Raw genomic sequence first — 18,245 nt, forward strand, 5'->3', positions numbered from 1 at the left:
TAGTTCCAGTTTTTCCGTCCTGCTGTTTATTCGGTTGTGTTTGGCCTAAGCTCAGCTGGAACGTCGTGAGATAACCGCTGGAACAAAAGCAGGAAGCTCTCAGCGTTTTCCTGTTTCTTCGTTCTCTCGCCCTGTTTGCCACTGAATCTCCTCGTCGGCTTTAATCAGCGCTTCCTGTCCATCTGTGGCGCTGGCTCCGCCCCTTCCCGTCCCGTTATCTTCCTCCGAGCGCCACATTGTGCAGCTTCCTGTTGAACCGCGAGCGAAAGAACAATGCAGAGCGCTGATGAGATTTAAAGCTGAGCAGTTTATTAACATCCCTGAAGTTATGTAGATCCTCACACAGCTGGGACTTTACATTTATTACAAACGTCTCTCACTTTCATAGCGACAAACAACACAAATAAATGTAGGTTTGGTCTTTAGAAGTGATTGATTCATCTGGAAACATAAATAGACCAAAAGTGACGTAAATCAACCAAAACATGAAGTAAATCAGCCAAAATTTGATATAAAGTGTCCAAAAAGTCACATACATCGCCCAAATAATGACAAAATGGACCAAAACACGACCCAAAAAGGATGTAAAATGACCAAAATGTGATGTAAATCTATCAAAAAGTGGCATTAATAGACCAAAATATGATCTAGATTCCCCCAAAATTAATATAAATAGACCAGAAGTGATGTAAATTGACCAAAATCTGACATAAATCAACCAAAATGTGAATTAAATCAACAAAAATGGAACATAAATAAACCAAAAGGGACACATATTGAACAAACTGTGACGGAAGTTGACACGATAAGGTTCATTTCTTTATTTTGATAACAGGACTCTGGTTTAGAAAAGCTGCACCACCAAAACAAAAAAAAAACACCTGCAATCAACATGTTTAATTAGTTTCCATCCTCGTCTCCTCTCTGCTCCGAGGAAACACTGCCGGCAGATCATCGAGAACTCTCTGAACTATTGTTATTATTGTCATTATTACTGGTCACAGCTGAGCCGATGGTGACTCCACGGTTGCGCTGAAGACTGAAGAAGTTTTAGTTTTTTACAGAATCTGGCTCGAGCCAAAAATGTATTTTTGTTGAATTTTTGAGGAAAGTGGTTTTAATAAAATATGAGGATTTTTAGCTTAAACTGCTTTGACTTTCTTGATACTGGAGCAATTTGGACAATTTAAAAAAAAAAAAAGATCAAATAGAGTTTTGGAGTTGAGAGGGTTGATAGAACATGTGATTCATTAAACTTATCTGGCGATCCAACATTTGCTGATTTCAGGCAGACGTTTGAATTCAGCAGCTTCTGGCAGATATCAGAACATTCAGATTTTGGATTTTGTCAAATAAAAACCAGTGCGTAGCAGAAAAGGTGCCATAGTTCACTGTGTCAGCGTTCATCTGTGAAAAGAATAAATCTCTCAGGGTGAGATTCACATCGAAACAAACTCAACTCCGTCTGTCTGGTTGGAAAAAAAACAAAGGTGATTAAGTGTGTGTTCATGTGTTCATCCAGATGTTCTAATGAAGGATTTAGTGAAAAAAAAAAAAAGAAGAAAATGTGCCTAATAGTGTTTTTCTCTTGTTTATGATTATTTTTGCCTAAATTACTGTATTTAAAGGGTTAAAAACTTGACGGAACCTTTATCGCTGTAAAAAAAGAAAAAAAACAAGAAGAAGAAGAAGAAGAAACAGAAGAAGTGATTTGAAGCAGCGACGGTGTTTGCTGCATGAATGAGTGAATGTTGTCGTCATGGTGACTGTTCATGTACATACACAGTAAAACACGTGTCACATGTTTCTGGTGTAAATACGTCCGACGGAGCAACGTGTGCCTTGATTCTCTGAAAACGACAAACTGTACAATTCGTTTTGGTGAACACGATGTTTTCTATATTGTTTTTATGGTGTAAAAAAAAACAAAAAACAAAACTACTTTTTATTACCTGACAACTTTTTTGTAAGTGTAGAATTAAAATAAACACTCAAACATGTTTCTGACGTCTGAGGGTGGTGTTTGTTTGTTTGTTTGTTTAGTTGGTTGGTTGGTTGGTTGGTTGTTGTTTTAACTCTTTGGGACTTAATGAAGATGAATTAATATCAGTTTGGTGTTTTTATGATTTTAAACAAGTGAGGAATAAAATCGCCAAAGAGTCAAGAAAAATCAAAATTTTCCTCCTTTAAAGTCGAAAATTTCAAAACTAATAATAATTTTAACTCTAAAACATTGTTCCCATCATTTAATCAAATAAATTTTTTAAAGAAGAAACAAAACAAAACAAAAAAACATTTATTGATTCAGATAAACTTTTAAAGTGTCAAACGTTATTTAATGGTTTGCATAATTACGTTGCATCAACATCATACAGTATGTTCTGTAAATTTAACTTTAATTTCTGCGTCAGTTGATTTAAAGCTGGATTCAAGGTGAGTTAACTTAATTAGTTTATCTTGATAACTGAATATTTCTTCACCTTGAGGTCAGACTTTAAAACTAGTCGTGTGCTCATATTTATGGTGGTTAATCATGAAACACTTAAACATTTATTTAAAAAAATAAAAAAAACATGGACATACTAGTTGTTTGTTTGTTTTTAACAAACAATCAACAACTTGTGTTTATGCTACCAATCATGAAAAAATAAAAATACCTGCAAAGGGAAAAGTTAATCCTTTAACTCAGTGTAGTTTGTTGGTTGAACATAAATTCTTCCAAAGTTGTCTGAAGTTGATGCAAACTGTTGTGTTCGTGTTTTGTTGTTGTTGTTTTTGAACGCAGCACCAAACTAAATAATCTTCTCGTCTGAAAACAGAAGACATTTTTAGTGTTCTGCCAAAATGTCTGAAGACTGATGTGTAATTCTCTCTTGTGATAAACAAATTGGAAAATATTTTAAATTATTTCTGGTATTCTTCAGATTTTTGTTTTGTTTATTTACTGATAATTTCCAGTAAAATTACAGGAAAAAGAATTAAATTTACATGTTGACTATAAAAACAGGACAAAACTTTAAATAATTTGCAGGTAAACATTTTTTATATTAATAGTAATTTGTCCTTCTACAGTGTGACTGTTAAATTTTATTGTGTTTTACTGTATTTAAATCAGATATTCGCTGTTATTCCAGTGGTTTTAATGTTACCCGACCGACTTGAAGACATTTTTGCTTCCAGATTTTTGGTTCTTTTCCAGATTATTTCGTGCAGCAGTGACACGAGACATTAAACTGCAGCCTGAAGGTGTTTTATTGGTGAAAGCGTGAAGTCTCCCAGTGGAGTATTATGGGATGTTAGTGGTTCCAGATGTGCAGCTGCTGCTGCAGCAGAAGAGCTGAGATGAAACAGGAGCTGCAGCAGGTCGACGGGTCTGAAGGAACACTCAGAACCACAGGAACACGTTCTGAGCTGCTTTAACCATCATAATAATCATCATCCTCATCCTCATCCTCATCATCATCATCATCATCATCATCATCATCATAACAAGAACAACAACAACAGGAACAATAATAATAGGAATTCTACAGTCAAAGAACAAATTACTGCTTTAAAAACAGCATTATTCACCATTTCTACTGTTAACATGTACATTCATACTTTCTTCTGAGACTTTACTTGATTTTATCTATAATTTAACAAAACAAAGAAAATCTGTAAAAGTTTGAACATTATTTACCAACTTTCAGCCCTAAACACATCAAACAACAACAACAATAATAATGGACAATATGTGTTGAGTTATTCGATGTGTTGCTCTTTTAAGCTTTATGTCGGCGCTGGTTCTGGTCCAGAAGTTCTGAACTCCAGTAACCTCCACAACCAGAACTCATATATATTTATATTTATATGACGAATAAGAGGGACCAGTTAGAGACACAACTACACGACACAACTACACAACAACAACTACTACCACAACACAAAAACAACTACACAACAACTACACAACAAAAGTACACAACAACTACACAACAACTACAAACCACACAACAACTACGCAACTACACAACAACCACAACACTACAATTCAACAATTTCCCTGAGGTTTCCACCAAAGGGATCAATAAAGTTCTATTCTATTCTGTTCTATTCTATTCTATTCTATTCTATTCTATTCACAATACAACTACACAACTACGTAACTACACAACTACAAAAAACAACTACACAACAACACAACATCTACAACACAACTACAACACTACATAACACAACTACATAACAGCATAACAACACAACAACATAATTACACAACCACACAACAACTATACAACTACACAACAACAACACAGCTACACAACAACTACACAACAACGACACACGGGAGCTTTTTGGCACTTTTTCTTTTCCAACAGTCTGTTGTGGAGAATCTGAAACAGTCGGAGTCCAGTTGAATCAGTTTGTCTGCAGATCGACACAAACTGATGCTGTTCAAACCTGCACAGCTGTGGATGAAATAAAAAGTGTAATGTGTGTGTGTGTGTGTGTGTGTGTAAATTGATTATTGAATTTCCCTTCTGGGATAAATAAAGTATTTTTCATTTCATTCATTTTTCATTTTCATAAATGCAGATGTGGTCGACACACAGAAAACCAGTAAAAATCTATTTTTTATGCATCAGAAAAGTAGATTTTCATTTAACCTTGTCAAAACCTGCATGTTACAATCAACAGAGTTTCTTTGTGGCTGAAGCGTTTTCCACCATCTCTGGATAAATCTGACTTTTATTCACCGACTGAGAAAAAAACAGTGAAACGAGTGACTGAACAGAACTTTGTCTCCACCTGGTGGTCCAATGCAGAAACACGCTTCGGCTTCATCCATGTTCACATCTGGACACTTCAGAGAAAAACTAAAGTGATTTCTTTTAAATGACAGATGTGCTTTATTTTCAGTTAAATGACTAAAATATGAGTAAATGTTTTCTCAGTCTGACGTCAATCTGTCCAACATTAAAGGTGTTTTTTCTCAATACAATGAAGGTTCTGATGAAATGGAAGTTAATGAGAATCTGAACGAATCACTTAAATCTAAAATAAACATCAGAGACACAATAACGTGTTTAAGGCAGTAAAGTTAAATATCTCGCCATTCATTAACTTCTACTGAGTATTTAGATTTTTAAAAAACGTATCTGATGCGTTTGTTTAGCCTTCAGAACCTGATGGTGCTGTTCAGTTCTGCTTCGTGTCGGTGTTTGTGTTTCTTCTCGACCCGTCGTGTTCCACTGGTTCAACCAGGAAGAACATTAAAGTCTGCCGGGTCATTCTGGGTCCGGTTCTCTGGCTCATGTGGTTCCTGCAGGTTCAGGTCAGTTCCTCTGACCATAGCAGTAGTTCTATATAACTTTGGTGCTGTCGTTTTTTAGCTCAACTTAAACCAAACCTGCAGCGAGGGATGGCAAACAAGAGGCCTCGTCGTGAAACATCGAGTTAATTTGACTCAGCTGCCTGAAAGCGACACTTTGCGTCGAAGCATTTGACCCGATCAAAGAGCTCCATCTGCTGGTTGTGGAGGTGTGATGCATGAAAAGGGAAGCGTTCACAGCACGTCCTCACTTCAAGTCTTTCTGTTTGAGTGTCTCATTTTTGACTAAATGTTCAATAAAGGTTACGTTTCTAACCTTGTGTTACCGTCTTCTTCTGTCGTGAATATAAATGATGAAAGGGGGCTTTTAGGTGATACTGGGTCAGGTAACATAAGATGGTGTGATTTAAAGAACACTAATCTGTAGTGACAGAAACTCTTGCAGCAACATCTGTTTTTGTAAACATGAAAGTAGTAGAACATGGGTGCTTGTGCAATGGGGATAGGGATTGTGTTTGCAATTGAGAACACAGTACACACAAACTAAGGTAACTAAAACAACTGCAAAGGTTGGAAACACTGCTCTAAATTTCTGGTGGACATTGAATAAAGTTCTTGCTTGATTACAGTTGATCTGATGGTCTGACTGGTCATAATTCACAATAATAAGGGATTATGCTTTAATATCAGCTTTCCTGGTGACCACAACAATGGTGCTTCATGTGCTGTACAATCCCATATGCTTTGATGCTGTGGCTCATTTTCTATTCTGTGAACCTTTGATGAGTGGGAGTGCTGCTTTAACACTGAGACAGGGTGTGTCCACGTTACCTGTCAGCTGCTCGGGTGTATTCATGCACTCTCTGACTGACTGTGGCTCACTGCTGGACTTGCTCTGCAAGTATTATCTCTCTAAGTGATTTACTCAGACTGCTAAATTGTGGATTTATGACTTTTCTTCACAAAGGATTTGTTCATATTGTGAGGTAGGTTTATAATATTTTTACAGAGTCTAAAACATTTTGTAACTCTATGAATTAATACTGGACCTATATTCGGTTGAATGCTTGATTCATTAAAAACATCCTTGCAAAGATCAATAAAGTTTTCTGACCCTGTAATACCCAGGAGCCGTTGAATCACCTCACTGTCTGTACTTCCACCTTGACCATTGCCTACAGATCATCTAAGCTATGGAGCGTCTCAAGTTAGTCCTGCAGTACTTCCAGTCCAACTCTGAGTCCATCTCCAATGGAATCTGTATCATTTTGGCCCTGGTCAGCGTCAAACTCTACACCAGCTTTGACTTTAACTGCCCATGCCTGCCTCAGTACAACAAACTGTACTCTCTAGGAGTGATGATTGTCCCTCCGATTATATTGTTCTTTCTGGGGGTCCTCGTCAACCGACATACGGGTGTCATGATGGACGAGTGGATGAGACCCATTGGGAACAGATCCAAAAATCCTGCTGTGGTTAAGTAAGTGAAAGATTTACTGGATAACAGAAACACACAGTCAGTCAACAAACAGTTCCTACTTTGATATTTGAGTGGGGAAGCTTTTCTTTCTATGTTCACCAAAGCCCTAGTTTGAAGGGAACTATTTAGAAGTTGTTGAGTCTCTCTCTATTATCTTCCATAATTTTTTCCTTATTCTAGTTCAATCCTATTAAAGATGTAGTGAGTCTGTGGAGTCTAAACATTAACTTACTTCCATCCATCCAGTATCTATGTACTGCTTAGTCCTCTGTAGGGTCATGGGGGTGGGGGGGTGGAACCTATAGAGGTGCTAACCACTGAGCCACCATGCAGCCCATCATGGAACGAGACATGATGTCCCAGATGTGCTCAGTTGGATTGAGGTCTGGGGAACGGGTAGGCCAGTCCATAACATCAATGCCTTCATCATGCAGGAGCTGCTGACACACACTGCCTAGCGTTGTCATGCATCAGAAGGAACCCAGGGACCACTGCACCAGCATACAGTCTCACAGTGGGTCTGAGGATATCATCCTGGTACCTAATGGCAGTCAGGGTACCTCTGGCTAGCCCATGGAGGGCTGTGCGGCCTTCCAAAGAAATGCCTCCCCACACCATTACTGACCCACCACCAAACTGGTCATGCTGGTGGAGGAGGCAGCAGAACATTCTCAACAGCGTCTCCAGACTGTCATGTCTGTCACATGTGCTCAGTGTGAACCTGCTCTCATCCGTGAAGAGCCAAAGGCCAATCTGTCAATCTGCCAGTCTTGGTGTTCTCTGGCAAATGCCAGTCGCCCTGCATGGTGTTGGGTTGCAAGCACAAGCCCCACTGATGGACATTGGGCCCTCATACCACCTTCATGGAGTCTGTTTCTGACAGTTTATGAGCAGGAACATGCATATTAGTGGCCTGGAGGTCATTTTCCTCCAGTTCCTCCTTGCACACAGGAGGAGGTAGCATCCTGCTGGCTGCTGGGTTGTTGCCCTCCTACGGCCTCCTCCACATCTCCTGGTGTACTGATCTGTCTCCTGGTATCTCCTTCATGCTCTGGACACTGTGCTGAGAGATACAGCAAACCTTCTTGCCACAGCATGCATTGATGTGCCATCCTGGATGAGCTGCACTACCTGAGCAACTTGTGTGGGTTGTAGACACCACCTCATGCTACCTCTAGGAGTGAGAACACTGACAAAATGCAAAAGTGACCAAAACAGCAGCCAGAAAGGACAAGAACAGAGACATGGTCTGTGGTCACCACCTACAGATCCACTCCTTTATGGGATTCTCCTGCTAACTGCCTCTAATCTCCACCTGTTGTCTGTTCCATTTGCACAACAGCAGGTGAAATAGATTCACAATCAGTGTTGCTTCCTAACTGGACGGGTTGATTTCACAGAAGTGTGACTGACTTGGACTTGCATTGTGTTGTTTAGGTGTTTGCTTTATTTTTTTGAGCAGTGTATTTTAGCGTAAAGTCACAACAAACCATAATGCTAAGATGTTGGAATGCTTTCTGAATACACTACATACTGCTGACACTGTTATGCTACCTTGTTCCCATCATACTTTATGTAGCAGGAGACTATGATGAGAAATTTGAGGGTTCAGGCTGCACAAAGCATGATTCTGAATTTCGATCCCGTATTGTTCTTGCAGGTACCTGTTTTCTGCCATGATCCAGAGGGCACTGCTGGCACCAATGGTTTGGATCCTGGTGACTTTGTTGGATGGAAAGATCTTCATCTGTGCCTTCAGTGTGAGTGTAGACCCTGCACTCTTCTCAGGTATCTGTGAACACACTCACTCTATCTAAACAATTACATATTTAATGAGTTTTCTTTCTACAATCTACAGTTTAGTACATTACTGGCTCCTGTGATATATCATGCAGTATGTTTCCTCAGGCTTGCCCAACAACACAGGTCTAGATGTGGTCAAAATTATGGCCAAAGTACCTTGCAAGGAGGATGTTATCTTCAAGAACAACTCTTTCCACAAAGCAGTCTCTCGGTATGTTCGCTGCTATTCACAGGTAACTACCACAGTTTCTACATACATACAAACACATTTTATGAAGACTAAGCAATACAAAAGTCAAACACACCTTCTGCTTACTGTAGTTTATTGCATAGTACCACACTTTGGCAATGAGGGGTGAATAGTTACCGGTCAGTTAATCTTAGTTTCAGTGTCACCGCCACATGAAGTGGTATAGCTGTTTCATCTCTATGTAGAAACTCACAGAGGGAATTCTTTGCTAATTCTGACTCGTAAGGTTAACATTTTGAATTGTGTTTTTGCATAAAACAGTGGCTGCATTTTGGCACCCATCGCTTACACTGACATTACTTCAGGAAGGAATCTCTTCGTAGGCATTATGAGCAACTCTTCTGGACAAAATATGGGCATGTGGATATGGATATGACATGGGGGGAAACGTCCTTTAAGTTGGTGTTTCAAAGCTGTTATAACTGATATAACCAATAGCCATGCAATGAAAATAAATTTAAATGAATCAGAATTATTCTATAATGATCCAGGAAGGTCTTAAATTTCAAAGTTGTGCACAAGAGGACAAAAGTTGGAGAAAACACAAACATGATATACTGTACATCGTGCTTGCCCTCAGCTCTGAACCTACAACAAAACTCTAATGTTGGGGCCATTCATAACAGAACTGTTGTCCTACTAGTCAGCTGATCAGGCCATTGTGAGGTGTTTGCACACATAGCATTCACATGTGGTAGAACAGCTACTGACTGATAGCTTTTGTTGGCTTTGCATAGCTCACTTTCCTTGCCCTGTCTAGGCTGTTGGCTGGTCCATCCTCCTGTTCCTGATTGTGCTGGGAGCAATGGGGCGCCTTATCAAGCCCTGCATCGACAACCATGCCATCTTCCTGCAGACTCGCTACTGGAGCAATTACCTTGATGTGGAGCAAAAGCTCTTTGATGAAACCTGCGTCCTGCACGCTCGCGACTTTGCCCGGAAATGCGTGATACAGTTCTTTGAGGATATGAGGGAGGACACTGTACTCCATCTTCCCCACCCACACTTCATCACCAACGTCAGAGAGGAGTGGGAGGAGGAAGAAGAGGAGAGACTCCATGGAATAACAAAACAGGAGCAGGTGGACCAGCTGCTTAACAAGTGGTACTATAGTAAACCTGACCTGGATGTCACCAGGATTGCCCACAGACCCAAGACATGTGTTTCGTGGAAGAACCACGAGGGGAAGACTTTATACTCAGATGTCTAAAACACCCTCAACAGTGTGTAGCTGCATCATGAATCATTAATCTTTAACAGATGCAGGATAGATATATTGTCCACTTTGTAATGATTCATAGCTTTCAACTGCGTTTCACCATCTTCCTTCAGCAAGTGCAGTTGGTGCAGGACTGAAGTAAAAAGTTTTGCTATCTGTAAACTGATGGTTAACTATGGTTGGAGATGATAACCTCTGCTCAATCATGGCGTCGGGTGTCAGATGTAAGTGTCACCCTGGATCTTTCTGTGACCATCCACTGACTTCTGCTTATTGATTTTTGATCTACAGTGTATGCTGTTAATTGTTAATGTAATTACTACACTGCTACTTTACAAGTAAAGTGCTTGAATTCAAAAAATGTTCACTTCCTCCAATATTCACATGGTACCTGTGGTGTGGTTACGTTTAGAAAAAGATCATGGTTACCTCACCAGCCTGACCTGCTCACCCTGACTTTCTAACTCCCTATATAAAGACACAACTTTCTACACTGGACCTAAATGCTAGAACTGGGTGTAATGTCATCTAATATCAACAGGTACTGAGCAAGTTCCACTCAGCTGCTATAGTTGAAACCAGAAGTTTCATACACTACATAAAAAGACATAGAACCTTTTTTTTTTCTCTCACTGGCTGACATTAAATCAGACTAAACTTTTACTGTTTTAAGTCAGTTAGGATTACCAAAATTATTTCTATTTGCTAAATGCCAGAATAATGAGAGAGAGATGTTTTTTAGTGCTGTCTATGAACAGCAGATCAGAACTTGTTACAGCATCGAGGTTTGGGTCACTGAGAAAGTCTGTGGACAACATTCATAGCAGTGAGGACCACTAGATATCTTATACTGAATGCCTGAGAGGCATCAAAGTGTAATAACAAAAGACAATATGGCGTGTTTTACTAAGTGTGCACGGGTTTGTGTTTTTGTTAATGACAATAAGCACATATTAAATATATTTGTTTCCAGAGCAAGTGAAGTATATTGTAAAAGTGACAAGAGTTAGAGAAGAGAGACAGAGGGAAAAGGTTCCTCTTAGAATCAAAACATGCTGTGACAGTCATTTGAATACTTTAGGGTGTGGTTGGGTTAGTTTTGCATGCAGCTTTCTGACATGGAGCTCACGCACACAGACTGATGAAAACATGCAAATAGACCTTTTGCATCAAGTAAAGTGGCACAGAGACTCTGTTTTCTACTTAATTCTATTTAATTTGTTGTAAAGTTGCACTCGTATATAGTTTCACAATGTACAAAATGACTGAGGTATTGCTCATAGATACAAATCCACAGACAATTACCACCAACTCTGCACTACCACTCTGTGCTATGGAGCATTTCAGCAGTTTATTGCAGATTGTTTTGTTCTCTAGGCCACAAACATCACTCTCATCAAGCTGGTCTCTTGTACTCTGAGTACCAACCTGCACAGCAGCAAACAGAAAGCATGCACAGTTAAGAGACTAGCTGGTGAACATTTACCAGCTCAAGAGCCTCGGGAAGTGTTAAAGACCAAAGACTGAGCAAAGAGAGAACTACTCATCAAGGGGACCTAAACCTCAAATATGATAAAGTTTTGGATGGATGTGTTAATAAGCAGCTTTTTGCAAATATATTTACCATGTACATTTTCTAAGGTGATGATACTGGTTGTCAGTGTTGTTTTTACAGCTCTTTTGCTAGAGAGGTTCCCAATGTGCACACATGCATTGAAACCTTTTTAAGGTGCAAGACAAAAAACTTAACTCCAGGTCAGAAAGTGAAAAAAACTTTTATGGTCCAAGTAAGTAATTTAACTTCCATGTAAAGCATTTTCCTCGAAATAAATTATTTTGATCTAGAAGATATTTCTCAGGTCTGAGAAATGACAGAATGTATGTGCATAAAGAGGAAATAAAATATGATGTCTTTGGTGTGAACAGTCTTTAGTTTTTGTGTTTATTTTCAGTTTTTATTTTGAGATCCCCTTTCCATGTGTGCTGCTGGTGTTTTTACTTCTTCCCTTTGTTTGTTTCCTTCCTCTTTTGATTGCCCTTATGAATTTTATCTGTGTGTCGTGTGTCACATGTGCTGACGCTTCATCTACTTTCAGGTTTGTGTTTTTGGCGTGTGTATAGTTTTTTACATCTATATATATTTTATTTTGGGATTCTGTTTTTGGATTTTTTTAGTTATTTCTTGGACTTTCAGTGGCCTTTACCTGGATCACCAGCCGCTCTTTGTTTACTCCCCGCCAGCCTGTTCATCACTTTTTGTGTAAGTTTAATTATTGTTTGTTTGTTTGTTTGTTTGTTATTTCCATTTGTCTGCTGCATCTGCATTTGGGTCTTTTCCTCACCAATCTGTGACAGAAGAAACTGGCTGATGAACTTTGGGATTTGGGTGACACTCTTGATGGTTTCTGAGTCAGTTCATGTCTTATCCGTTCCCAAGCCTGCTCCTTTGTCTGTGAAGGTCATCCCAAGGTCTCAGTCACATTCCTCAGACACAAAGACTGTTCCTGAGTCGGCTTATTTCACTAATCAATGCAGCCACCTTACAGCGAACTTACAGCTAAACATTAAAGTTAAACTTTCAACATATTGCATTGAAGTGCATTCAGGTCTGACACTGTCCCATAATGACAGATATCTGCCTCGGTGGGTGCTGGGAACCCAGGTGCAGACACAGAAGCAGGCAGAGACAGGTCAAGTTTATGAAAGGGATTTATTAGACAAAGGAATTTAACTTAAACAAGTAGAGAATGAAGACAGAATGAGGGGGTGGAGGAATGAACCGGGCTTTTACAGGTATGGATAATTGGCAGGTGAGCCGATCCCCACAGTCTCCAATCCCTACAATCAAGCAAGAGGGAGAAAGTGTGAGCAAGGCTGAGCGAGGGGGAGAAAGAAAGGCAGAGAGAAGGAAGGGGAAAGCAGGCTAGGCAGGGTCTGAGGCTGAAGAGGGGATTCTGACAATATCACTCAACTTTTTTCTCAGATCTAAGTGAAATTAACGGCACTGGTTGAACATTTGGGCTGCAAGGTGGCGCAGTTGGCAGCACTGTTGCCTCGCAGCAAGAAGGTCTGGTGAGGACACCCTGTGTGGAGTCTCCATGTTCTCCCCGTGCAGCGTGGGTTCTCTCCGGGTTCTCCGGCTTCCTCCCACACAGTCCAAAAACATGTTGAGGTTAATTGGTGATTCTAAATTGTCCGTAGGTGTGAATGTGAGTGTGCTTGGTTGTCTGTCTCTAAGTGTAGCCCTGTGATAGACTGGTGACCTGTCCAGGGTGTCCTCTGCCTTTGCCCTGAGTCAGCTGGGATAGACTCCAGCCCCCCATGGTCCTAGTGAGGATTAAGCGGTGTATAGATAATGGATGGATGGATGTATTAAATAAAATTGTTAGATATTTAATGTAGGACTGCAAGGTGTTGGTGCTGCTGGTGTTTTTACTTCTTCCCTTTGTTTGTTCTCTTCCTCTTTTGATTGCCCTCATGAATTTCATCTGTGTCTCGTGCGTCACGTGTTTATGCTTCATGTACTTTCAGGTTTGTGTTTTCTGTGTGTTTTCTTTTCTTCAGTGTTATATTCTGGGATTCTGTTTTTGGATTGGTCTGCATGTGGCTCGGCGATTAGCACCGTCGCCTCACAGCTACAAGATCCCCGGTTTGCGTCACGTTTTCATGATATTTTATCCATGAACATGGTCCACAAGAACGGAAAATGGAGAAGCCTATGTATACACCCATGTGTGCCTGGTGAGAGAGGCTTCAGAGAGAGAGCAGGGAACTTCAAGAGGATTGCTTTTGCTTTTTTTCAGATTTCTGCCTACCACAGCTTTGAACCAGAAAAAGCTTCAGTGCTTCTTATGGAACTCTGCTGAGGGATAACCGACATTTTTCCAAAACATATTCAATTGTGTTGTGTTTTGACTAAAGGTAAAGGTAAACTAGAAGGCAACCTAAAATTAGCCTATTGATACTTTTGGCTGCTCTTTTGGTCACAGGCTGTCCATATTATAGCAGTCTAGGCATGTACCTTCATTTCTTAATGTTTCTGCATGTATTTCTTTCATCTTCATATATCTTACAACATCTTTCCAAAACTTTTACTGAAACTCTGCATAAACCATAACCTGAATCAGTCACATTCCTCAACCTTAGGCCGGTTAACGGGCTGATTGTGTTGTCTTTAACTATGATCATGCTCTCAGTATCTGAGCTTCCTCTGTTTTGCCCCGTACTGTTCTGTGAGCAACACATGTTTTCACTCAGAGACCACAGATTTTTTTTTTTCCACTGCTGAGGGCACTTCCTGACTGTGAGTCATCTCTCACTCGGGCAGCGAACACAGACTCAAAGCTGCACGCAAAAAGAAGATCTTCTCTTTTCAGTCTTTTTTATTAAGTTTGTGAAGAAATTAATCTGATGTTTTGGAATCTACATATTTCTCAAGTTCTTCCTGTGATGTCGCTGCTCTAGGTATTTTTATTGGATTATAAAAGCTCAGTCACATGCCCTGTCGCAGGATGCTGCCAAAGCGTGAGTTAACACGTCTGTACTCAGCGTTACTTTTTGTTTTTAGTCCGTGGCATGATAAATCTTTTTCAAAATCGTTAATTTAAGTGTTTTGGGCCTCTTTTGTGTCTGGAATCTTCATCTTCTTAAGTGTGAAACCTACCAAACTGAACACATTGACAAAATCTTTCTCTCTCTCTCTTTCTCTCTTTGTCTCTGCAGCCTGACATTGCTAGAAAATTCACCGCTCTTCAGTGTAATCCCCATAAAGACCCGTCATCTCGACATGGCTGCTGCTGCACTCGTCACCGAGAACTTTAAGTTTGTGTCCCTCTTCTTCAAGAGTAAAGATGTGATGATCTTCAATGGTCTGATTGCTCTGGGCACTGTGGCCAGCCAGACTGCATACAACGTTTTCGCCTTTCACTGTCCGTGTTCCTCTGGTAGGAACTATCGCTACGGCCTGGCTGCCATTGGCGCTCCAGCACTTGCATTTTTCCTTGTAGGGATAATGATGAACAAGAGCACCTGGGACCTGGTGTCTGAGTGTCGGCTTAGAAAGCTACGGAAGCTGTCGGCGGCTGCTGGTTTTGCGCTGCTGGGAACCATCATCGGTCGAGCTGTGGTGGCTCCACTAACATGGGTGGTTATCTCTCTGCTGCAGGGTCAAGCCTACACTTGTGCCCTCAGTGAGTTTGTTAATGCAAGTACTCTGCAGGGCTTCCCCTCAGGTCAGGGGTCAGATGTCATGGCGAAACTCCCATGTGAAGGAAGTGTTCCAACGGAGCTGCAACACTTCTGGGTAGAAATTGAGCGGACACTAAAATACGAATCTCAGGTATGACTTAATTCTTTGTTTTTTATTTTGCTGTTCCCCCTCCTGCCATCACTGACTTCTTTGAAGTCCCTGAGGTCAGGACTTAACTCAGGGGTGTCAAACTCATTTTAGTTCAGGGGTCACATACACTCAAATTTGATCTCATGTGGGCCGGACCAGTAAAATCACAGCGTAATAGCCTATAAATATCAACAAATGTTTCCCTTTCTTTCAGTGCAATTAAATTTCTTAAGAAAAATAAGTGTAGTTTTAACAATATTATGCTTCAGTTTATCATTTACAAACGTGCATTACAACTTAAAGGTCACAGCGTTTCTGCAAAGGCACAAAACATTTAGTCACAGGTATCTGAACAATATAGGATTCTGTTTTTTGATCAAAACAACTTGTCAAGATCTAGAAATTACTTTAAATTCACATTAATTTTCACATCTTTGTGAACTGAACTGACACACCACACTATACAAACTTAAGTGGGAACTATGAAGGAACACCGAAAAGTCATCCAGCGGGCCGGACTGGACCCTGTGGTGGGCCGGCTTTGGCCCACGGGCCGTATGTTTGACACCCCTGACTTAACTAGTTAAATCACACTGGGTTTGTTTGTTTAATTGGAGGATTTTTACGAGACTAAAAAAACTTTATTCCTGTTTTAAATAAACTTTTGAAGTACACATCTGGATGACCCCTACCAGTCAGTCAGCTTTGACAGTAACATATACAGTAGCTATTAGTTTCTTAATAGGCATCCAAAAATGAAACAAAATTAAAACAATCGTCCAGATGCCGTATACACTGCAGTGATCATATTTAATACTTTCTGGTTCGGTTTTTCTCTTGTGCCAGACAGAAAATTCAAACGGTCTCTGAAAGAAGAGAAAATGAGCTTTTGTCTGTTTGCCTGGTTTTGCTGTCTGGTGATTCTCCAAGATTCTCCAAGAGCAACACCTCTCTAGATCCCTGGGAAATTAAATGAGTATAGCAATATTGAGTATATATTATTTAAGCTTTTTTACACAAGTATTGGTCGTGTTACTGACCTGGATTGAAAAGGAAACAAGTGGTAACCTGTCACACATCACTGGTAATGGCTGAAAGATGTTTTTTTTTTTTTTGCCAAAAATAACAGGTCGAACAGACAAAGGGATTAATATATAAATACCACACCCAAGTGTGACTGATCCAGTGCCTTCATACTTGCACAAGTTGTTAACATGATTGTCTTTTGTTTTCAGCTGACAGGCTGGGTGCTGGTGGCAGGATTGTCTCTGACTGTGTTCCTAATGCTCTGCATGAAAGGCTGCTCCTCCCCACTTGGCTACCGGCAGGAGAACTACTGGTCCCAGTACCGCTCGAATGAAAAGTCCCTGTTTGAACGCACTGCAGCAGTCCACGCCCGCCTCCTGGCTGCAGAGAATGTTAAGAGTTTCTTTGGTTTCGTGGCACTGGACAAGGAAGACAAGGAGCAGTTGGCGGAGCACCAAACTGCTAATCCAATCTGCAGCACCAACTGGAACAGAGTAACAGGAGTCTATCTCTACAGGGAAAAAAATGGGGTTCCTCTGTACAGCAGGCTCAATAAATGGGCCACATACACCCTGGAGAATAACTGGGAGGCCATGGAGAAAGAGATGGACATGCTGACAGATGGAGCTTGTTGAATCATCAAATTAGTACCTCCAACCCCGTCCCCCCACCTTTTCCTGTGCTCAAAGTTTGTTTCATAGTTTTAATAAAATTGTGAAACTGACAACCATGAACACCTTGTCTTTTCACAAATTTGAAGGATACTATATAAAAACTAATTTGTTTGAGGCATTTCCTGAAAGCTGCAGAGAGTATAAATGTAGAAAAGGCAAAAACAAACAAAAACAAATTCATAGAATTTAAAAATATACAGCCCTCCTCCTGCAAATCTCACAGGACCTGAGCTGCAACAAAAACACTGCAGCAATCATCAAACAATCCCAGCAGAGACTGCATTTCCTAAGGAACTGGAAACAAGCCTCTCTCCCTGCTAGCATCGTCAGGACTTTTACAGAGGTGTGATGAAGAGCGTTCTGACACATTGCATCTCACCATGGTCCTCCAGCTGCAGTATGTCAGACAGAAAAGCCCTGCAGAGGATAGTTAGAGGAGCTGAGAGGGGCATCTGAGTTTCCCTCACCTCTGTCCGAGAACTTTTCCAGAGCTGCTACAGGAGCAGGACACTGAACACCGTCAGGGACTCCTCACACCCTCTCCAAAAACTGTTTGAACTGCTGCCATCGGGCAAACATTTCTGGAGCACTGAAGGAAGAACCTCCAGAATGATCAACAGCTTCATTCCACAAGCTGTCAGAATGCTGAACTGCTGATCCAGATATGCAAAACACTTCTTTAAATTGCTTTAAGTTATTGGGTCCTGAAGAAGCGCTCTCTCATCTTGCCTGTACTCCTGTGTATGTACAGCAAAATGGCAATAAACTTGATTTGATTTGATTATCAAGTAAACCTACTGAACTGTGGCTGTTGTTTCTGGTCCAGGCCACCATTTGTAAGATACAGTGGAAAAGCATAGCAGATCTGAGCATCTTGTTGCCAGGTCTGTTGTTCAAGTTCTCCTACAGGCTTTGGGAAGTGTCAGGTCACTGAGTTTTCAGAGTGAAAAATGACCGTGAAATTGATATTGTTCAAAAAATTTGGAAGACAATTTTAATGTTTCCTCCAAAAGCAACAGTCCATTTTAAAACAGTTAAACTAGTCTATGTGATGTTTCTATATTTTTGCAAGGCTCATATTTAAATACAGAAACTCAAAACACAGGAAATCTTCAATTCCTTCTTCAATATGCTGTCATTA

General features: G+C 40.4%; 2 protein-coding genes across 3 annotated transcripts; both read left to right on the forward strand.

Annotated features, from left to right (window-relative positions):
* Positions 1-6,507: 6,507 nt before the first annotated feature.
* calhm3 (calcium homeostasis modulator 3) lies at positions 6,508-10,057 on the forward strand. Its single transcript, XM_008290281.1, has 4 exons — positions 6,508-6,794; positions 8,455-8,582; positions 8,703-8,830; positions 9,608-10,057. Exons 1-4 carry the CDS (start codon positions 6,508-6,510, stop codon positions 10,055-10,057), a joined length of 993 nt encoding a protein of 330 aa, XP_008288503.1.
* A 2,170-nt stretch (positions 10,058-12,227) lies between these two features.
* On the forward strand, positions 12,228-17,154 carry LOC103363498 (calcium homeostasis modulator family member 2). 2 transcript variants are annotated; one of them, XM_008290284.1, is made up of 3 exons: positions 12,228-12,326; positions 14,789-15,404; positions 16,640-17,154. In XM_008290284.1, exons 2-3 carry the CDS (start codon positions 14,853-14,855, stop codon positions 17,063-17,065), a joined length of 978 nt encoding a protein of 325 aa, XP_008288506.1. In that variant the 5' UTR covers positions 12,228-12,326; positions 14,789-14,852; the 3' UTR covers positions 17,066-17,154. The 2 variants fall into 2 exon arrangements, with proteins under 2 accessions (XP_008288506.1, XP_008288504.1); XM_008290282.1 differs by lacking the exon at positions 12,228-12,326 and adding an exon at positions 14,201-14,590.
* The last annotated feature ends 1,091 nt before the right edge of the window (positions 17,155-18,245 follow it).

Source organism: Stegastes partitus, unplaced genomic scaffold (assembly GCF_000690725.1).
Source record: "Stegastes partitus isolate 25-593 unplaced genomic scaffold, Stegastes_partitus-1.0.2 Scaffold664, whole genome shotgun sequence".
Lineage (NCBI taxonomy): Eukaryota > Metazoa > Chordata > Actinopteri > Pomacentridae > Stegastes > Stegastes partitus.